A 23,831-nucleotide genomic window follows, 5' to 3' on the forward strand; every position below is an offset into this window, starting at 1 on the left:
CAGGATCACCTCCCAAGTCAACCATGTGCACGCACAGCCTGGTCTCAGCACACACCTCACTGCTCTTCTTCCCCTGCACCTTCCCTTCTCCCCTCTGCTCTTGTGGAGACCAGAGGGGATCAAAGGGAAGAAGCAGCTGAACTGAGGCAGTCCCAGGCCTGACGAAACACCCACCTAACCCTGCTTCCGTGGTAATCCTGGCTTTAAAGCTCCATCCTGCAGCAAGGAGCTGGGTACAACAAAAGGGAAGGAAATATTCTGCAGTGTTTTCCATAGAACACACTGAAATGTGCGAATGAGTGCTGTACTGACACGCATTCCAGATGCATCTGTCAGGTTCGTCCCTCCTTGTCCCTAGTAGGTCTTTTGCAGGCCAGTGGTCCAGTCCGATTAAACTATTTGGCTGATGAACTCCAGCTGTTCAATGGAGAGATATTATAACTGTCTGGTTTTCTCTTCCAGCCTTCTGGGGTGAGTCTGATGACAGTAACTCAGAAATTGAAGCTGCTTTACGTCCTAGAAACCATAACACATCCGCCGATGATTTTGATGATTTTTATGACTGATAAGCAGTAACAACTGTTGGAAATAAAGTCATTAAACAAACTAAAACCCTGTGTTTGTATGTGATATCCTAAATAAATGTGTTTTTAAGCTTTCTAATTGATTGATGGGAAAACTTGGGACCACATTGCTACTGGAGCAAAATTTTGTCCATAAACATAAACTAGCATATTCATTTGAAGTGTTGTCAAAAACCAAAGTGATGAATGAAATGCCCATCAAAATTCAAGTTGGTTTCTTTGTATAAATTGACAAGCTGATGAGAAAATTCATATGGAAATCCAAGGGAACTAGAATAACTAAAACAGTCTTGAAAACGAACACCAGAATTGGAGTACTCACATTTCCCAATTTTGAAACTTACTTCAAAACTGTAGTAATTGAGACAGTGTGGGACTGGCATAGACATATAGATCAATGAAATATCAATTCATATATAATCTAGAATTGATAATCCAGAAATAAATCCTAACATCTATGGTCACTTAATCCTTGACAAAGACACCAATCCATTTGATGGGAAGAAAATGATCTTTTCCACAAAGTGTGCTGGGACAACTAGATAGCCACCTTCAAAAGAATGAAGTTCACACTGTATACAAAATTAACTCAAAGTGGAGCAAGGACCTAAATGTAAGAGCTAAACTATAAAACTCATAGAAGAAAACATAGGTGTGAATCTTTGTGACCTTGCATTAGGCAATGGTTTCTTTGTTATGACATCAAAAGCCCTTAACAGAGAAAAACAGATATATTGGACTTCACCAAAATCAAAACTTTTTGCTGCAAAGAACACTATCAGGAAGGCGAAAAGAATGGGAGAAATACTTGCAAATCATATACTTAAAAAGAGACTTGTATCCAGAGTAGATAAAGAATTTTTATAACTCAATAACAAAAAGAAAACTAAGCCAATTTAAAAATGAGCAAAGGATCTGAATCAACATTGCTCCAAAGAAAGTATACAAATGACGAATAAGCATGTGAAAGGATGCATGACATCATTAATCATCAGGGAAAGAATCACAGAATCAGAATCACAGGGTATCCTCATTCCCATGTGATGGCTAAAATCATAAAGACAGGTCATACAGGTGTTTGTGAGGATATGGAGAAAACCCCTCACACACTGCTGGTGGGGATGGGAGACGGTGCAACAACTTTGGAAAACACTATCAATTCCACAAAAGGACCAAAACGTGGGAAGTAGTTACCCCAGCCCCTGTAAAGCGCAGTGGGATCTCGGGACAGCTGGCACAGCATCTGGAAATTTTCTCTGGGTATTTGTGTAGCTCCCACCTGGAAAATAATAGATGAAATAAGTAAGTTTCCTCCAACCTTCTGACCCAGGAAGTGGAGCGTAATCTTCTCTCTCCCACCCTCACACCACCTTAATCAAGTGACCATGGCTTAATATCGCCAATGAGAGGCATCTGCTTGTCACACCACCACCATGCTACGGCGAGAAGGACACTTTGCCTGTGTGGGGTTCTCTCCAAAAACTTGTAACCAGAGTCTAATCATGAAAAAAAATTTGAAAAGCAGACAAACCCCAATTGAGGGACATTTCAGTGAAATATCTGGCCTATTCTCAAGACTGTCAAGGTCATGAAAATCAAGAAAAGACAGTGTCACAAACCAGAGGAAACATGATGACAAAATGCAATGTGAGATCCTAGGTTGGATCCTTGAACCAGGGGGGAAAAAAAAAAAGGCATTAATGGGAAATCCAAAGGAAGTTTGGAGTTTAGTTGACAGTAATGTACTAGTGTGGGTTTCTTAGTTTCTACAAATGAACCATGGCAACATAAGATCAGGGGGATATAACATTAGAAACCAGAACTTTCTGTATTATTTGTATTATTTTTGCAACTTTTCTAAACTCTTCTAAATCTAAAATTATTCCATACACAAAAATCCAGCAGTAAAGGTGCCTAGGTGGCTCAGTGGGTTAAGCCTCTGCCTTCGGCTCAGGTCATGATCTCAGGGTCCTGGGATCGAGCCCCGCATCAGGCTCTCTGCTCAGCGGGCAGTAAACATAGACAAGTAGGTGATACCCTTCCAGACTGTCACTATGTGTATAAGTGTTTGTTTTTTACACCATCTTAAACATTTCTATTTTTAATTCTAAATCTTTTTTTTAAAGATTTTATTTATTTACTTGGTAGACAGAGATCACAAGTAGGCAGAGAGGCAGGCAGAGAGAGAGAAGAAGGGAAGCAGGCTCCCTGCTGAGCAGAGAGCCCGACGTGGGGCTTGATCCCAGGACCCCGGGATCATGACCTGAGCCGAAGGCAGAGGCTTAACCCACTGAGCCACCCAGGTGCCCATCTAATTCTAAATCTTATCAGAAAATAAAACAACCTTTCAGCCAGGACACTAACTAGGTTATTTGTCAGCAGTGTTAACGGAAAGCGAGAGTCGTACACCTGAACACCTTTTACTGGAGATCACATGTCATGTGTACTGATGATGACCCAGAAGAAAGCCTTGGTCAGGTGCTAGTCCACCACTTTTCTAACATTTAATCTTACCTCTGAATAGTAGTAGAGTAGGCCTGGGGCCCAACACCTCTAGCAGGCAAAATTTCTAGCTAAATTTAACATTCTTTTTTTGGTTACTTCCTATTTATCTCAAGTGACCCTGATTTAAAATAAATAGGAATAATATAAAGTTTCCTTTTTATATATGTTTTAGGGAAAAGAAGATAATCAACTTTTTAAAATACACTAAGAAAATAACAGTACGAGGGATTGGAGGGCTTGGCTAAGCTCTGCTCTTCCGTGTTCACCAGACAACACTCTGATCCATTTTGAGATCTCCAAGGGCTTCAGTTCCTGGAGCGTCACACACAGACCTGTAGCCGGTCTTGTTTCCCCAGGTAGAGGCAGTGGGACAATGTAAGTTCATAAACTCTTTCTACGAAAAACTCCCCTGTGTTTTCCTCTACCCTCACTCCACTACCACAACTCATATCGCTCCCGACCCCAGATGTGTGGGGTTCTCCCACACTAACAAGTTCCCTGACACCGTCCTGAAATGTGATTCGATTCTGACACTACCTGCTCTTAGTGCAGGCCTTACAGGTTAAGGGCTCAGTCTCACAAGTCACATACACCAGTCATAAGTAGTACGTCCTTGGGTTACCCACAACTTCCATCAGACTTGGCTAAAAGCTGGATTGCCACAGTCCCTCCTTGGTTCTGATAATTTGCTAGAATGGCTCACAGAATGCAGGGAAACACCAAATCCTTTTACTGGTTTATCGTAAAAGATATGATAAAGGACACAGATGATCATCCAGTTGGAGGAGATGCAGAGGACAACGTATGTGGAAAGGTGCACAGAATTTCCCTGCCAGGGAGGCCACTCTCCTGGCACCTCTGTGTGTCCAGCAACCTGGAAGCTTCCAAACCTCATAGTACTGGGAGTTTTAGAGAACCTTCATCATGTAAGCATGACAGATTAGGAACCTCACTTCTAGTCCCACCCCCTCTCCAAAGAACATGGGGCTGAATGTTCCAAGCTCCTCATCATGGCTTGGTCTCTCTGGAGAGCAGCCCTTAACCCGAAGTGGTCAGGAGCCCACCCAGAGTCACCTCCATAGAACAAAAGACTCCAGTCACCCAGGGAAAGTCCAAGAGTTTTAAGAGCTCTGTGTCAGGAACCAGGGAGCAGAGACCAGTACATACATTTTCTATTACTTCCCACTGGTCTTCCAACTTCTGGATCAGATTTTGGTGAGCTTGGTTAATGGGAAGACCTGATGGGATCAAGCTCAGTGCTAAGGACTCAACTCTGTGTTGGGGATAACTGCCCTCCCAGCACCTACCAACCGAGCTTCAGATGTGACTTTAACATCTGCTCACTAACAAGCCTCTATTGACACTTTCTGCGTGTCAGCTCCTAATGTGCTAGTAATTGGGAATAATACAAAGATGGATCTAACAGTCATTAATCTCAGGGTGCTCACACTCCAACAAGAGAGAAAAAGCCTGAAACATGGCACATTATGTATAGTATATTATGATAGATAGATGATAGAAAGATAAGCTTACACACACACAGAGGCTCAGAGGAGTGAAAAAATGGTCTCTCCTGGGTTGAGTTCAGGAAGGTGACATTTGTTGGAATGGGGTCGGGCTGGGGGAATAGGGACTGGAGGCAGAGAAATGACACTTGCAAGGCTTAGGGGCACAAAAGAACATGTGTAAAGGAAACACAGAGAGACTAGCATAAGACCCGTGTGCAGCAAGGATGAGCACTGAGTCTGAAGGCAGGCAGGGAGAGAAGGGAGCAGGCATCAAGAGAAGGGAGCAACTCTAGCTGGGAGGGAAGGAATTTGTGTGCATTACCCACAGATGTCAAATGTTAAAAAAAAAAAAAAAAAGAACTAAAACCAGTGAATCACTGAAGTTGTAATTCGTAAAACTGTGTTGTGCACATACCGAATGGTTTGCGGAGTGGGAGCCCTGAAACCATAACATGGGATGAGGCTCAGAGGTTTGTTGTTGTCAAGCGACTTACATAGTGTGGCACCAGGGACTGTCTATCCTTCACAGTGATTGGTTATGTTAGAATTTTCCTAAAGGAAAGGGAATTGGTTAGTGGCTACCACATATCAACTTGGGGAAACAATTGAAGTTTCACTTACGATTTTCAGAGGCATAAGCAAGAGGTGAATTTCAAGGGAGCCTTTCTCATCTTAGAAAATGACCTAAGTTAAGATTTGCTTGTATGACTAAAGTGGTTTTATCTGCTCAGAATTTTCAAGACTCGTCTCTGTGTGTTTCAACACAGACAATATGATTGTCTACAAAGAAAATCAAGAGACTCTAAAAGGAAAGTGTTAGGACCAGTAAGCTCAGCAAAGTTGGTGGCTTTTCAACAAAAAACAGTATAGCAATATACTAGGAAAACCAGCTTGAAAACCTTTGAAAGATGTCTTTAACAGTGACAACAAAAATCACATGCACAAAATCTAAAGTTTTTAAGGGATTAAAGATAAAATTTTCAATTCTTTATTTAAATTCAGTTTAGTTCACATATACTGTATTAGTTTCAGGGGTAGAATTTAGTGATCCATCAGTTGCATATAACACCCAGTTCTCATTACAGCAAGTTCCCTCCTTAATACCCATCACCCAATTACACCAGCACCCCCCCACCTCTCTTCCATCAACACTCAGTTTCTTTCCTATAGTTAAGAGTCTCTTATGGTTTGCCTCCCTCTCTATTTTAATATTATTTTATTTTTTCCTCCCTTCCCCTATGTTCATTTTTTTGTTTGTTAAATTCCATAGTGAGTGAAATCATATGGTATTTCTTTCTCTGACTTACTTTGCTTAGTGTAATATCCTCTAGTTTCATCCATGTCATTGCAAATGGCAAGATTTCATTTTTTTTTATTTTATTTATTTGATAGAGATCACAAGTAGTCAGAGAGGCAGGAAGAGAGAGAGGAGGAAGCAGGCTCCCCGCTGAGCAGAGAGCCCGATGCGGGGCTCAATCTCAGGACCCTGAGACCATGACCTGAGCCGAAGGCAGAGGCTTTGACCCACTGAGCCACCTAGGTACCCCAAGATTTCATTTTTTGATGACTGAGTAATATTCCTCTATGTGTGTGTGTGTACCACATCTTCTTTATCCATTCTTCTGTCAATGGATGTCTGCTCTCTTTCTATAGTTAGGCTATTGTGGACATGACTCCTATAAACATGGGTACAGTTGCCTCTTCGAATCACTATGTTTGTATCCTTTGGATAAATACCTAGTAGTGCAATTGCTGGGTCTTAGGGTAGCTCTACTTTTAACTTCTTGAGGAACTTGCTTTCCAGAGTGGCTGTACCAGTTTGTATTCCCACCAACAGTGTAAGAGGGCTGGCCTTTCTCTGCATTCTCACCAACATCTGTTGTTTCCTGAGTTGTTCATTTTAGTCTTTCTGACCAGTGTGAGGTGATATCTCATTGTGGTTTTGATTTGTATTTTCCTGATGCGAAGTGATATTCAGCATTTTTTCATGTGTCTATTGACCATTTGTATGTCTTTTTTGGAGAAATGTCTATTTGTATCTTCTGCCCATTTCTTTTTTTTTTTTTTAAGATTTTATTTATTTATTTGACAGACAGAGATTACAAGTAGACAGAAAGGCAGGCAGAGAGAGAGGAAGAGAAGCAGGCCCCCCACGGAGCAGAGAGCCCGATGTGGGGCTTGATGTGGGGCTCGATCCCAGGACCCTGGGATCATGACCTGAGCCGAAGGCAGAGGCTTTAACCCACTGAGCCACCCAGGTGCTCCTCTTCTGCCCATTTCTTGACTGGATTTTTTGTCTGTTTGTTTTTGGGTATTGAATTTGGTAAATTCTTTATAGATTTTGCATATTAGCCCTCTATCTGATATGTCATGTGCAAATATCTTCTCCCATTCTGTAGGTTGTCTCTTAGTTTTATTGACTGTTCCTTTGCTGTGCAAAAGCTTTTTATCTTGATGAAGTCCCTATAGTTCAAGTTTGCTTTTTTTCCCCTTGCCTTTGGAGACATGTCTAGCAAGAAGTTGCTGCAGCTAAGGTCAAAGAGGTTGCTGCCTGTGTTCTCCTCTAGGATTTTGATAGATTCCTTTCTCACATTTAGGCCTTTCATTCATTTTGAGTTTATTTTTGTGCATGGTGTAAGAAAGTGGTCCAGTTTTATTCTTCCGCATGTAGCTGTCCAAGTTTTCCAACACCATTTGTTGAAGACTGTCTTTTTTCCAATGGATATTCTTTCCTCCTTTGTGGAAGATTAGTTGACCATAGTGTTGAGGGCCCATTTCTGGGCTCTCTATTCTGTTCCGCTGTGTCTGTTTTTGTGAATACCGTACTGTATTAATGATTACAGCTTTGTTATACAGCTTGAAGTCAGAATTGTGATGCCTCCAGCTTTGGTTTTGCTTTTCAACATTCCTTTCGCTATTTGGGGCCTTTTCTGGTTCCATACAAACTTTAGGGTTGTTTGTTCCAGCTCTATGAAAAATGCTGATGGTGTTTTGATAGGGATTGCATTGAATGTGTAGATTGCCTTGGGTTAGCATAGATATTTTAACAATATTTGTTCTTCTAATCCATGAGGATGGAATGTTTTCCCATTTCTTTGTGTCTTCCTCAATTTCTTTCATAAGTGTTCTATAGTTTTTAGAGTACAAATTCTTTACCTCTTTGGTTAGTTTTATTCCTAGGTATCTTGTGGGTTTTGGTGCAATGGTAAATGGAATCAATTCCTTGACTTCTCTTTCTTCTGCCTCACTGTTAGTGTATCGAAATGCAACTGACTTCTGTGCATTGATTTTATATCCTGTGACTTTGCTGAATCCCTATAGCCGTTCTAGTGACTTGGGGGTAGAATTTTTTGAGTCTTCTACATAGACTCTTATGTCATCTGTAAAGAGTGAAAGTTTGACTTCTTCTTTGCCAATTTGGATGCCTTTTATGTACTTTTGTTATCTGATTGCTGCGGCTAGGTCTTCTAGTGCTGTATTGAACAACAGTGGTTAAAGTGGACATCCCTGTCATGTTCCTGATCTTAGGGGGAAAGCTCCCAGTTTGAAAGACAAAATTCAAAACATTTATTGACAAGAGAGAACTCAATCTTCCACGGGGGAAAATCCTATATCTTAAAATGCACAATTCTGTCCCAATTAATCCAGAAAGCCAATTCCATTTTAATCAAAATCCCAACAGGTCTTTCACAGAACTTTACAAGATGGTCATAAAACTCAGAAGGAATTTAAAGGGCCAAAATGTCCCAGACAAGTTGGAAAAATAAAAAGGAGGCAAACACCAGGTTTGCGGTAGCAAACATCAGGATTTATTGTTAAGAGTGGTAATTGGTATTGGTATTGGTATTGGTAATTGGTATTGGTATTGGTAATTGGTAATTGGTAATTGGTATTGGTATTGGTATTTTGGTATTGGCTTGGGGATAGAACCATGGAGCAGAAGGGAGGCCCTAGCACTAGCCCCAGGCACGAGAACTGAGTGTGTACAAATTTAGTTTCAGAAATCGATGAAGTGGTAATAGACTTTTCAATAAATGGTGCTGGAACAATTGGCAATCCACATGGCAAAACACCAAATTAATTTTTTTTACATGGTAATCATAAAATATTCATTTTTTCATCAGTTTCACTCTCAGTGCCTTGGAACATCTTTAGTGACCCTTTAAAAATCACCTAGGAGAGCATGCTACCTCCCTAGCCCTTCTAAACCTCTTTCTTCCCCAGCCGTATTTGCTAAGATTGCTAGTTTGCTAAGATTGAAGTATAAGCTCCTTTGTCTTCCTTCCATTGCCATCACTTCACGGCTGATATCTTCTCTCCTTACGGAGGAAATAAAGAAAAGGCCCTTCTCTCTTCCTGCCTCACTCTTTCCCACCATTAATTAATTCATTTATTCACTTAGGGTACATCTGATGCCATCCCACTTCTCCCAGTACATTTTTCCCCAATCTTTTTTATTGTGGTAAAATATATGTAACATAAAATGTATCATCTTAACCATTTTTAAGTGTACACTTTAGTGGTATTAAAAACATTCGCAATGTGCAGCTGTCACCACCATCCACCTCCAGAACTCTGTCATCTTGTAAAACTAAAACTCTGAATGCCCCCTCCCTACAACCTCTGGCAACCACCATTTTACTTTCTGTCTCTATGATTTTAACCACTCGAAGTACCTCATATAAGTGGAATCATGCAGTTATCTGTCTTTTCATGACTGGCTTATTCCACTCTGTATAATGTCCCAAGATTCATACACACTGTAGCATATGTCAAAATTTCTTTCTTCTTAAGCTGAATAATATTCCATCATATTTATATGCCACATTTGGTTACCCATTCGTCTGTCAGTGGACACTTGTGTTGCTTCCATGTTTAAGCTATTGTGAATAATGTTGCTATGAACATGGATGTACAAATACCTCTTCAAGATCCTGATTTCAGGGATGCCTGGGTGGCTCAGTTAATTAAGCAACTGCCTTCAGCTCAGGTCATGATCTTGGGGTCCTGGGATCGAGTCCCACATCAGGCTCCCTGCTTATTGGGGAGCCTGTTTCTCCCTCTCCCTCTGCTGCTCCCCCTGCTTGTGCTCTCTCTCTATGTCAACTAAATAAATAATATCTTTTTAAAAAAAAATCCTGATTTCAATTCTTCTGGATATATCCCCAGAAGTGGAATTGCTGGATCATATGGATTATCAATTCTATTTTCAATTTTTTGAGGAACTGCCATACTGCTTTTTGGTTTTTGTTTGTTCAGTGATCATTGTAACACCATGCATATTTTCCACAGTGACTGCACCATTTTACATTCCCAAGGACAGTTCACACATTGAAAGGAAAATATTCTGTATAACCAAAACAGTAACAATATGAAAAGACAGATCATGGGCTAGAAAATGATGTATGTAGGATACATGCCCACCAAAGATCTGTATATAGAATACATAGAGAACCACATATCAATAAAAAAGAATACAACTTGGTAGAAAATAAAGAAAGGATCAGAATGAGGAGTTCATAGAAAAAGAAATTCAAATGATCAATAAATTTAAAATTTACTTAGACTCACTAGTATAGTAAACAGTGAAAGAAAAATAGTACAGTGAGGTGCCATTTCATGCCCAGTAGAGCCACATTTACCGTCTTAACCATTTTTCAGGGTGCAGTTCTGTGGCATTGAGGACATTCACATTGTTGTGTAACCATCACGGCCATCCATCTCCAGAACACTTTTCATCCTGGACAACTGAAACTCTGTGCCTATTAGATACCAACTCCTCAATCCCAGCTACTATAAAGAAACCAACATCCAAATCCCATACATGTGATTGGTAGGACCTGCCTAAATCACAAAGGGAATGTAGAAAATGCAATTGTTAACTTTTCAGGCTTTGTAGTATAGCAAGCATACCACTAGGAGCTAGAATGGTTACTGAGCACCATTCTACCATGTCTACTGTAAATATCTACCAGTACTGGTCCTGGAATACACTTGGGAAGGATTGTTCTGAATAGGGAAGCCAGATTCAGGGGCAGATTCTATTGAGTTTGAATGACCAAAATCAACCTCAGTGAAGTCTATCCCCGGGACCAGTCCCTGTAACTCCCAACAGAAGCCTATGCAGGGTTTTCCAACAGTGGGAAATCACACTTCTCCTAGCATAAATCCTACTAAGGCCAGTCCTGGCTAAAAGACCTGACATTTGTTGCCACTGGGATTTGGCTATCCTTGAACCTTTCATCTCGGTGAATTGCTTTTCTATTTGTACTTCCTTTTTAAATGGTCGGTTGCCACCGTGTCCTCCCAGACTTATCTCATTATCGTGTGTGTGGTTTGCTACTCTCCTCATTTAATTGTATTGTTGACTGACAAGATTTGTTTAGGGCACAATTCTCTATTGGTGACAGCTCATGAGTTCCCTCCTCCTTTTCCTCAAGAAAAAATGAGGAAACCAAACAACTGTGAATCCTAACAGCTTTTATCCAGTTCTCAAGCTTTCGTCCACTTTCAGTATTCCTGTCACTATGGCTGTGTCATTGGCAGAGCGCTTCGGTGACGATCAGATCTCGATGTATCAAACTGGCAAAAATACATTAAAGAAGATTGCAATAATTCCAGCCCCAAATCCAAACAGATAAGGATTATATTACTCAAGAACTTACCCCGAGTGACAGAAACTGAACTCATCCAGTTGAAATACTCATTAGCATTCAGCAGCCAAGATTTCAAGTCTAACCGCTTCTGGTAGTGGTTCTGTATATTTATTTCAGAATCATCTGGAAATCTCTGGCTCCTTAAGGTAGCTCCCTTTAAATCTTTCTGAACGACATGGTGTCGTCATTTGCCTCACTGCACTGATGTTTTCCATTTCCTCAGGCCAGTCCAGCCATTGACACAAAGACTAATATTTGATGACAGATGGCTCTGTGAGCTTCTGGTAAGGCCATATCTCACTTTTGGAAAGCAAGCGATAACCGAGTTCCTCTAGAGCCTTATTTATTATACTATTATTGTGCACAAACTCATTAGATGTAAAACATTCTGCCAGTCAACCTGATCCTGCTCTTCCCCAGCTGTCACGCTGGCAGCTCAAAGATGGCGACAGATGATACTGATGGACAGTACGGCTGCCATCTCCTGCCTTCCCAAATTTAAAGCTGGATGCTTCTCAACTGAGGGAACATGCTGAAGAAAAGCACTAGGAAGTCACCCTGCAGTATCCTGTGGTTTAATCACCATGGTAGTTTACTAAGTGATATTCATAGGACCCTGCTGGCCAGGTTTTCCTAGCACTTGCAAGCATACTTAGGGCAACTGTATGAAATCAACTGAAATCAAATTACATCTCTCCCTCTGGTGCAACAAGAATGCTGTCAGTCTTGCATTCTGGTCCCAGTTCTTGCCAATGACCAGTTCTTTTTCCCTTTCTAGTCTCAATGCTCATACATTTCTCATAGGCATTTTTGCAATGATATAAGAAGTAACAATTTATTCAATCACTTGTTTAACAAGAGCATTCACTCTGGAGTACTTGCTATGCCCCAGCCACTGTGCCAGGCCAAATATATGGAGAGATAAATCAAGGACTTCCCTGACTCACTGGAAAGAAACTGGGCATCTACATGCAAATTATTTAGGGTGACATTTTAGCTGTGGTAACAAATAGGCCCCAAATACAGTGGCTTTGGGAATATGGAAGTTTATTTCTCTCTCATTAATAGACCCAGGATTGGCAGGTGGCTCTCCTCTTACATTCAGAAATCCAGAAATCCATTTTTTTTCCTCCACGATCCATAGGTCATCACCCTAGTCCGCATGGTGAAACTGGGTTGCAGACACAGGAGGGGTTGAGAATGGAAGTCATAGGAAAGGAATTTTCTTTTAAGAAACAACATGAGTATTTCTTACATTCTATCAGTGAATGCTTGTTTTGCCATATCTAACTATAAAATAGATGGGGAAACAATCTCCAGCTGGACAGACATGTTCACAGGAAGAAGAGAAAAACGGATTTTAGTGGAAAACTGGCAGTCTTTCCCACACAATACTATGTGCTAAATACTTTTAGAGGAACATATCAGAGAGGCCAAATCATGAAATGGTTAAATACCCAGGTTCAGGCATCAGACAAGCTATATTTGAATCCCAGTACACAATACAGTATCATTCACTTAGTAGGTACCCAGTAAGTATTAGATAAGATTATTATTTACCATTCCATGGATATACAGTCAAAAGATTAGATAGACTGCCTATGAGTGGGTCCTATCGGGCTTAGATAAGGAGGTAAACTTTGGCTGAGTCTCAAAGGACCAGTAGAAATTGAACAAGTGGGACCTCAGTCATTCTGGGCACACATGTGCCAAAGGAAGTACATGACCAGGTAATGTTTTTTTACCTGTGAGCAATTAAAATTTTCTCCTACCAGGGGAGCTCATATTAGGCTCCTGGGTCTCACATTCTGGCTCCATGGTGACACTGAACTCAGATCCCCTTGGGAAGATGTGGGAGAAGAGAGATCATCAACATACATCATGAGATTCAGGGGACAGGTGTCATACTGGCACTGAAGACAGGCAGCAGAAAAGCCAGAGTTATAATCCAATAAGAAACTCATCTTCTATGTTTGGAAGACAAGAATCCACACCAGAGAAGAAAGGATTCTGGGAAGACGGCAGAATAAGAAGCACCAGGAATCTGTCCCTCACCTATGTAGGGATTGCACCGGCAGAATCTGGCTGATGTAACTATTTTGGAACTCTGGAGTCTGTTTCAAGGCCTACAACTTCCAGAGGAAAATTTTAATGCCTGTTGCAGTTAATTTTGGTCAATTTCAGCTCCCAACATGGTAGCCCCCACCCCCTCAGCCATATGGCATACAGCTTCAGTCCCTTTTGGGAATCAGGGTGGGCAATAAGGACCCCAACCTCCAAAAACTGAGGATCTGGTGCCCTGACTGCTGATTGTTGCTTCTGATCTTGGAGATGCAGAAATATAGGCAGGCAGCCATTGTTGCACTTCTCCTTACAATGTTGCAAGCCCTTCCCCCTCCAGCTGAAGCAACTTCCAGGGAATTCAAAGGCCAGTACCCTTTCCCCCCTCTTTTCATCCCCTTCCTTTTGCTCCTTTCTCTTTCCCTCTTTTTGAGAGTCAGACATTTAAAGTTCAGGGATTTCAAAAGGAACCACATATATGAAGGAAATAAAAAAGTCACCATGCATGGGCCAGGGAAAGGCACAGTCTTTAAAAAAGACCTGAGAAGACCTTAATTTTATGCTTCAGACTGATTCCCAGCAACCCTGAGGAAGAGGGAGAATGTGATTTCCAGAGTTACTACATTATTAGACTCAAATGTCCAGTTTTTAACAAAAAATAAGAAGGCATACAGGGAAGTATGGCCCATTTAAAGGAAAAAAAGAAAGCAACAGAAACCATCACCAAGAAAGACCAGATGACAGACTTGCTAGGCAAAGACTTTAAAACAACTGTATTAAAGATGCTCAAAGAACAAAAGAAAGACAGGGAGAAAGTCAAGAATGTATAAGCAAAATGGAAATACCAATAAAGAGATAGAAAACCTAAAAACAAATTAAAAAGAAATTATGGAAATGAAAAGTACAATAACTGAAATGAAAAATTCACTAGAATGAGTCAAAGGTATATCAGAGCAGGCAGAAGAAAAAAAATCTGTGAACTTCAAAAGAGGACAATTGAAATGATCAAATCTGAAGAAGAGAGATTAAAAATATTGAAGAAAAGTGAATGGAGCCTAAAGGACATGTGGGACACCATAAAATGGATCAACATATGCATTATGGGAGTCCCAGAAAGAGAAAAGAGAGAAAGAGGCAGAGAGATTAGTCAAAGAAATAATGCCCCAAAACTTCCCAAGTCTGATGAAAGACATGAATATGAACATCCAAGAAGCTCAAAAAACTCCAAGTAAGATGAATTTAAAAAGACCTTAGTATAGAAACATAATCAAGCTGTTCAAAGACAAAGACAAAGAGAGAATCTTAAGAGTAGCAAGAGAGAATTAATGCATCACCTACAACTCATGCTCAATAGTATTATTAGCAGATTTCCCATCAGATACTTTGGGGGCCAGAAGATCGTGGGCTGTTATATTAAAAGTGCTGAAAGAAAAAAACTGTCAACCAAGAATCCTGTATCTGGCAAAACTGTCCCTCAACAGTGAGGGAGAAATTAATACACTCCCGATAAACAAAAGCTAAGAAAGTTCATTACCACTAGACCTGCCCTGCAAAAATGCTAAAAGGAATGCTGCAGGTTGAAATGGAAGGACACTAGACAGTAACTTGAAGCTGTATGATGAAATAAAGATCTCAGTAAAGATAAATATATGAACAATTGTAAAAGCTAGTATTATTTTAACTTTGGTTCATAGCTCCAATTTTTATATTCTACATAGCTTAAGAGACTAATATATTTTCTAAAATTATTAGTTTAGAAGCTACTACTATAACTTTGGTTTATAATTCCACATTTTGTTTTCTACATAATTTAAGAGATTGATGCATTAAAAAACAATTGCTAGTTTATGGTTTTGGACATACAATGCATAAAAATGTAATTTGTAACACCAATAACTGAAAGTGGTTGAGGGGTCTTGTATGCTACTGGGGTTATTCTGGTACAAATTCCAATTGGAACATTATCATGTTAGGATGTTAAAATGTAATCTCCATGGTAACCACAAAGAAAATAGCTATAGAATATACACTAAAGGAAGTAAAAAGAATTATATTTCATTGCAAAAAATCAACTAAACAAAAAAGAAGACAATAATGCGGGAAATAAGATACAAAAAAGACACAAAGCATATAAAATACATCAAAATGACATAAGTAAATCCCTCATTACCAGTAATTACTTTAAATGTAAGTAGACTAAATTCTCTAATCAAAAAACAGAGATTGGCAGAATGGATTTTAAAAAAACATAATCCACCTGTATGCCATCTACAAAAGACTCACTTTAAATCTAGAGACACAAACAGGTTGCAAGTGAAAGTATGGAAAAATATATTCAATGTGAATAGTAACCAAAAGAGAGCAGCTATCAGTAAGCTACCCCCCCAACACACACACATATTGTATGATTCCACTTACATAAGGTACTTAGGTCACAGACAGAAAGTGGAGTGGTGTTTATTGAGGAGTTGAGAGAATAAGGAAATGGAATTGTTGTTTGATGAATATAGCCTTTTAGTTTTGTAAGACAAAAAGAGTTCTGGAGATGGATGGTGGTGATGATTGTACAACAATGTGAATGCACTTAATACCACTGAAGTATTCTTTTCAAAAAGGTTAAGGGACACCTTGGTGGTTTGTTAAGTGTCTGCCTTCAGCTCAGGTCATGATCCCAGTGCCCTGGATTGAGTCCCACATAGGCTCCTTGCTAATCGGGGAGCCTGCTTCTTCCTCTGCCTGTGGCTCTCCCTGCTTGTGCTTTCTGTCTCTGTGTCTCTGACAACTAAATAAAATCTTTTTAAAAAATGGTTAAGATGGTAAATTTTATGTTATGTGTATTTTACCACAGTTTTATTAAGCGTTATTAAATTTTAAGAAATTTACTTTCAACCAAATTGGATCTTTACAATCCTTATGTCCTAAATGATATTCTGATAAAAAGTGTGCACCATGGTCAGATAGGTTCGAGAAACACTTTATATTATATCTCAATCCATATGATCTTCTTCAATTCTCAGAGAGGAGCTAAAAAAAGGAAACTTTTGTTTTCCCCGTTTTCATGGAAGAGTTTGGTCACTACCATTCAACAGTGATCAAGGAGCCAAGAATTTTTTTGAAACATTGTCTCTTCTCATATGCCCCGCCCCTGCAGTTGCTGGCCTACAGGAAATTTCACTGGCCACAGTTCCTGATCCCTATCTGTGGCAGACTGTTAATTTAGTGGCCCCTACGATGAGTTTCTCTCTCGTCTTTGAATCTCACCTGGCCCTATGACTTAAAGCAGAATTGACACAGTGCCAGGTCTAGGTCTAGTACTTATGAAGGTCTGGAAGCTTCCATGTTCACACTTCAAGGGGAATCAGCTGCAGTGTAAGAAATCTAACTTCTCTGAAAGCATCAGGCTGTGAGGCAGCCCAAAACAACCACATGAGAGGATCTGAGGAGCAGAACCAATGAAGCTGGCAACAGCAAGTCATTCCATTCAGCTTTCAACACTTTGAGCACAGGAGGTGATGCTACATGAAGCAGAGATTAGGAGCCTGCCCTGAGTGCAGATTGGAAGCAAACAAGCAATTGTTACTTTAAGCCTCCATGTTTCAGGCTGGTTTATTTTATGCAGCAAAACGGTATGTTTTCCATCTGACTGAGTGGGGTCTTGAGCGGACCGGTGGGGCCTTCTGATATCTTCATTCACCCTTTAGCCTTTAGTACTCCTTTTCCCTGATGTTCTATATCCTCTAGCCTGCATCTCTGAAGAATAAGGACATCTCCTACCTAATTACACTACTACTGTCATATTTAAGACAACTAACATTTAACTCAACAATGCCATTCAACATACAGTCCACAAGGGGCGCCTGGGTGGCTCAGTGGGTTAAGCCTCCGCCTTCAGCTCAGGTCATGATCTCAGGGTCCTGGGATCCAGCCCCGCATCTGACTCTCTGCTCAGCAGGGAGCCTGCTTCCCCCTCTCGCTCTGCCTGCTTGTGATCTCTGTCTCTGTCAAATAAATAAATAAATAAATAAAATCTTTAAAAAAAAAAAAAAAGAAAAAAAACATCCAGTCCACAATTGAATTTTGCTATCTGTGCCCAAATAAATTCTTATAGCAAGTTTTTTAAGCTGCAGAAGCTACTTGACACTTACTCACTGCATTTGGTTTTTATAGACATGATGAATTCTTGAAATTACTGAAGAAAAAGATCATAACTAGAGATCCCGGTGTGGTTATTATCTGGGCAGTTCTTTGCTCCTCTCAGAATGGGGAGCAACATCTGTTCTACCTTTGTCAGAGTCCTAAGTTTTAACAGGAGCTAGCATTTGTGGTGAATGTTATTGTAAACTAGTCCTTTCTAGGTTATCAAGTACTTTCACATACATTATTTTCGTTTATGGTCATACATAAACACCTAGTGTCCTTAGTATTTGGTATATTGGCTTCTTCATGGGTCTTATCCATGTTCTTATTTTATTTCTTGATGGATCATTTCTTTCCCTCCATAGTGATTCTAAGCTGTATATTTCCCTTTTGGGAACCCCTACGCCCTTCATGTTTATTTACTCTTTTTGAGTAGAGACAAATCACTCTGGATGAAACTTAGAAAGAGTGAGAACTGGTGGTTGGAAGAAAAGAGGAAGGAAGAACAGTTTTTGCAACGTGGTATCAAGAGAGTGAAAGTAAATAAACCCAGGGCCTTCCCGCCTCTGTTGGTGGAAGATATGGTAACACATCTCCAGACACAGGGAGGAGTCCAGAATACAAGAATCTATTAACCCTGGTCACGACACTAAACAGAGTATCTATCTTGCATGAAGAACCAGATATACATTCTTATAATTCTTCTTGATTTACACATTATCTAACCCAAAGCCAAATACATTCACAAGCTTCTTACTGATACTGCATGGAAGGACCCTGAAGGTTCCTGGTGAGCTTCTACTGCCTTTACATCATGTGGGGAAGCTATCATTTTATTCTAATAGATGCCGGAATGTGTACAAGGACTTTGGAAGGTTTATTCATGATCTCAGTTCTCTAAGGTGGAGTCCTTTCCTTGTGAGTCCTCTACCTGCAGGAAAAGGGGCTGTGACCTTTGGCTTGGACAGTTCTCCTCCTCCAGCCTCCACCCTCCACCCTAGGAAACCATCAGAAAACAGAACGCTACAGGAACTCCACAGACTACCCCTAGGACCCTGGAAGTCAGATGTAAATGTTTGCCTATTTCTTTCTAAGGAAACGGCTCTGCAAGTCCTGAGGAAGGGCTTTAGAGAGAGAAAAGAAGGCAAAAGGACAGATTGCAGGCTCTATCTTCTATGTGGTCTCAGGGGAAGAACCACTGATTAAAATGGAAGGTCAACATCGTCCCTGCTGGGCAAACTTGAGATCCTTGAAGAGCCTCTCAGCCCAGTAGGACTCTCAAGCCTGGCTTTGAGTGGGCAGAAAGAGACTCAGCGATTCTCCCTCAGAGGCCAGTCTTGGCCTCAACTCATCTTTAAATACAGAGCATTTGGATCCTTATGCTGCCTGTGATGCCCTGGTCAGAAAAGCATTTGTCACAGCTCCTTGTTTTATAATTTCCTAAAGAAGCCTAAGGTTTAAGTCACCCTGAGCCTCTCTTTGCAGAAAGTGAGAGATGACATTGGCCCACACAAGTCCAGAATAGCTCACCGAGTCCTGTTTACACAACTTATTTACATGGTTTTTCAAGACCATTCCTGGCCCCTCCATGGTAACTCTGCATCCACTTGCCAAGCACAGCAGCCCTTTTTTCTAGGACAGCAGAAAGCTTAATCCTGAAATTGTAAATAGATGTCAGATATTATTATAGCTTCAGTTTGGGATCATAATCCTGTTCCCCCATCTTCATGGTTATGAACAGAGATTCTAAGGTGGCCATATTATCATTGAGGGGTTGGAGTTGGAGAATGCTCCCTGGCCTGTGAAGGGCAGACCACAAGGTCAGGGAAAAGCTCCCTTCACCTTTGTCCCCAACCACCAGCCCTCAGTCCCTGGGTCCCAAACTTTTCCATATAAAACTATTCTGCTAGGGTTTCCCATAGCTAGACCCTTGGAACCCCCACATCCTTATTTGTCAGGTGAGACTCAACAAGGAAAAAACCAGCATCCCAAGAAGACTGCTCTGAAACAGGATCAGGCGTAGGCTGGGGAGCCAATAGAGACAGCAAACAGAAATTATTTTTGGTCTCACTGGTGTTAAATTAATTAAACAAGGAGGCCACTCAATGAGGTGGTCTTAATGCCTTAGTAGCCTATGTAAGCAAATCAAAACCTAAGCCTACAAATCTCTCAAAGTTTAGAAATCAAAATATAAGGACAACCAATTACAGCCAACTAGACTTTTCCAAATAAGGCAACCACTCGAGCTTCAGCTAATCGAATACTTTCCCTGCTTTGCTTCTGCCTTTTCTCTATGCAAGTCCTTCCCTACCTCCTGTACATGGAGTGTTCCTAACCACTTACTGTTTGGTGCTCCCTGATTCAAATCAATTCTTGCTCAAATAACATAATTTTTGGAAAGATTTTAAGAAATCTCTACACCCAGTGTGGGGCTTGAACTTGCAACCCGGAGAAAAGAGTTGCATGCTCCACTGACTGAGCCAGCCAGGCACCCCACAAATTAACATAATTTTGATATGAACTGTGGATTTTCTATGAACATAGAAAACTCCCTACTTGGAGCTTTTCCTGTAGGTTTTGGTTCACTGGAACACCTGGATCTGGACAAATGTGGAGCTGTTCCAGTCTGCCCCCTTAAGCTAAAATGCTTCCCTTTCCTGCTGCATGCCTATGTCCACTGGAAAATTGGCTGGCTTGTTATGCAGTGCAGCTCTGACCTCCCACCCTACTCCTTAGAACATTGATTCCCAAACTTGAGTGGCATCAGAATCATCAGAATCCCCGGGAGGGAGTGTTAACCACATCCACAAAGATTCAGATCCAGGGGTCTGGGTGTGGAATGAGAACATGCATTACTTTCTCCCTTCCTTCCTTCCTTCCTTCCTTCCTTCCTTTGTTTCTTTCAGATTTTATTTACTTATTTGACAGAGAGAGAGAGAGAGAGTGCGTGCACATGCACACAAGCAGGGGGAGCGGCAGAAGAAGGAGAATCAGACTCCTTGCTGAGTGGGAAACCCCGAGATCAGGACCTGAGTCAAAGGCAGAAGCTTAAAGGGCTGAGCTACCTAGGCTCCCAAGAATATGCATTTCTTACAAGTTTCCTGGAGATGCTGTTACTGCTGGTCTGGAGGCCACAGTTTGAGAACAATTTCCTAAAATCTCTGTGGCATCAATTACCCGCTCTCACCTTGTTTTCTTTGCACATCCTCACATTTTGGACAAACCATGTCTCCAAACTATGTGGCATGGTAGAAAAATTCCTTTTTTTCCTGAGTTCGTTAGACAAGTTTTTTCTGAACTGATCCCTGGTGGAACATGGAAAAGAATATAAGAGCTAAGTCACATGCTAACAGTTACCTTCCACCTACAGCTACCACTCAGAGTCAAGATTTGTGTTGGTTCCCAATTAAAGGTAATTACAGGTGAATAGAAGAAAAGAATTTCAGGAGTAATGGAGAATTTAAACTTCACTGGCTAATTCAACTGCCTTTTGAACTCATCTTATGAATCATTTATCTTTCCAAGTCCATTTACAAACTGGTTGTTATTACTGTCAGAAAGCATTTTTCCATACAAACTCTACATAATGGCTAGGAAGATGTTCAGATGAGCCTATAAAAACTTACTCTTTCAATTTCGTGGCCAAAAAATATTCATTTCATCCAAAAACAAAAGGTAGGAAACCATATTACATTTTGTTCTAAATTTCATTAAGACATTTAAACATATAGAGTACATCAAAAGTCTCCTCTTAATAAGTATTTTTCAATGTGTTATACTACAAATAATTAAGACACAAAATAAAATTAAATGAGATAAAATTTCATTTTACATGGAATATTAGTGCTGAAGGAAAGGACACTTCCACTTTTATTGTAACTAGATGGGGTGCTTCATGGATATCCCAATGGAGCATTTAGGGGCAATTTCAAGAGCTTTAGAAATAGACAATTCTGGTTCTTAATTAGACCCAGTTTCATTTCTGAATGTATAAGCTTCCAGGGCATTTTGAAGAAATAGCTGATTCTAGAGCTGGGGCACGGAAAGTTCAAGAAGAGCTGGGAACAACTTCTTGTGACAAAAAGAAAGGACTGACTTTGAAAATCATGGAAATACATCAAAAGGATGCAGGAATTATCTTGAAGAGGTTCCCACTGACCAAAGTTGAGACAATTTGACCATAAAGATAATTACTGACAGTAATAGGTTATAACCCATAAATAAAATAAAAATCTACCATCTCATGGTTATTATATACACACTGCATATATATGTGTGTGTATGGACATAAGCATACATATGCATATTTAAAATTTAGATATTTGAATGTTAATTAATAGTACAAACTTCATATAGAAAGTATATATGCACATACATTATTAGTATATTATGTAGAAGTATCTATGTGTATGCCTATACATAGTACACATTAGCTGGCAATCTACTCTAAAAAAAACCTTTCCCATCTCTCCCATTTATTTCTACATAGAATGACAACTAATAAATGTGGCAGAAATGAGGCAATTAGAAATATCACCATTTTGCAGTCATCATATTAATAGTGATGTAAGAATTATCAATGGATGCTAAAACTAGTGTATGAACATTTGATTAAGAATGGTATATGTGGAGAAAGGGGAACCCTCCTACACTGTTGGTGGGAATGCAAGCTGGCGCAACCACTCTGGAAAACAGCATGGAGGTTCCTCAAAAAGTTGAAAATAGAGCTACCCTATGACCCAGCAATTGCAAGACTGGGTATTTACCCTAAAGATACAAATGTAGTGATCCAAAGGGGCAACTGCACCCAAATGTTTATAGCAGCAATGTCCACAATAACCAAACTATGGAAAGAACCTAGATGTCCATCATCAGATGAATGGACAAAGAAGATGTGGTATATATACACAATGGAATACTATGCAGCCATCAAAAGAAATGAAATCTTGCCATTTGCGATGATGTGGATGGAACTAGAGGATATTATGCTTAGCGAAATAAGTCAATTGGAGAAAGACAACTATCATGTGATCTCCCTGATATGAGGAAGTGGAGACGCAATGTGGGGGTTTGGGGGTAGGAAAAGAATGAATAAAACAAGATGGGATCGGGAGGGAGACAAACCATAAGAGACTCTTAATCTCACAAAACAAACTGAGGGTTGCTGGGGGCAGGGGGGTAGGGAGAGGGTGGTGGAGTTATGGACATTGGGGAGGGTATGTGCTATGGTGAGTGCTGTGAAGTGTGTAAACCTGGCGATTCACAGACCTGTACCCCTGGGGCTAATAATACATTATATGTTAATAAAAAAAAATAAAAATAATAATTAAAAAAAGAAAAAAAAAGAATGGTGTATCTATTCTCAAAATGTTCATTCTCCAATAACTAATTAGTTACAAAGGGAAAATAGTAACTCTATAATGGAGAAACTTGAGATCAGTATTAACATCACCAACAATGGGACACATCGACCTCAGATGCTCCAAGAAGAAAGCAGTGTCAATTCTGGATTTTTCCTCCCAACATGTGTAATCCAAAACTAATCATGAGGAAAAATCAGACAAGCCCACACTAAGGCACATCCTATGGAATGACTAGCCTGTATTTCAAAAAAATGTTAAGGTCAAGGAAGACAAGGAAGGAATTAGGAACAGTCCTAGACTGAAGGAGGCTAAAGAGTTGTACCAACCAAATGCAAATGTGTGATACAGAATTATGTCCCAATCCAGAAAAAAATCTGCCATGGAGGACACTATTAGGACAGAGGGCAAAAATTGAACAAAGAATGTTTATAGTTAATAATAATAATATTGAATTTAAACAAAGCACCCATCGATAGATGAATGGATAAAATGATGTGATATATACACATACAATGGAACAATTATTGGTCATTAGAGCATGAAATCTTGCCATTTGTGACAACATAGATGGACCTAGAGGGCATGACACTAAGTGAAATAAGTCAGACAGTAAAAGACAAATATCATGCAATTTCACTTATATGTATAATCCAAAAAAAACAAAACAAAAGTATAAAGAACCAAAAAACAGATTTTTAAATACAAAGAACAAACTGGTATTGCCAGAGGGGAGACAGATGGGCAAGTGAGTGAAATAGGTAAAGGGGATTGGGAGGTACAAACTTCCAGTTATAAAATAAGTCAAGGATATGAAAACCACAGCATTAGGGATAAAGTCACTAACATTATAATAACATTGTATGGTGACAGATGATGATTATACTTATCATGGTGAATACAGTAATGTATACAATTGTCAGATCACTATGCTGTACACCTGAAACTAATATAATATTGTATGTCGACCACACTTCCATAATAAAAAAAAAATAAAAGTACTGTCAGTAGTTTTCTTGA

At 40.0% G+C, this 23,831-nt stretch overlaps 1 protein-coding gene across 2 annotated transcripts in view; it reads left to right on the plus strand.

The window, feature by feature from the left end:
- The window catches only part of KIZ (kizuna centrosomal protein), a 125,276-nt gene extending 124,615 nt beyond the window's left edge, over positions 1 to 661 (plus strand). For both annotated transcript variants that reach the window (XM_080812712.1, XM_080812713.1), the window contains one exon: positions 463 to 661. In XM_080812712.1, coding sequence (XP_080668838.1) covers positions 463 to 566 — 104 coding nt within the window. In that variant the 3' untranslated portion in view covers positions 567 to 661. The remainder of the gene's footprint in view (positions 1 to 462) is intronic.
- Positions 662 to 23,831: the final 23,170 nt, after the last annotated feature.

The sequence above is a fragment of the Martes martes genome (assembly GCF_963455335.1).
Source record: "Martes martes genome assembly, chromosome: 9".
Taxonomy (NCBI): Eukaryota; Metazoa; Chordata; class Mammalia; order Carnivora; family Mustelidae; genus Martes; species Martes martes.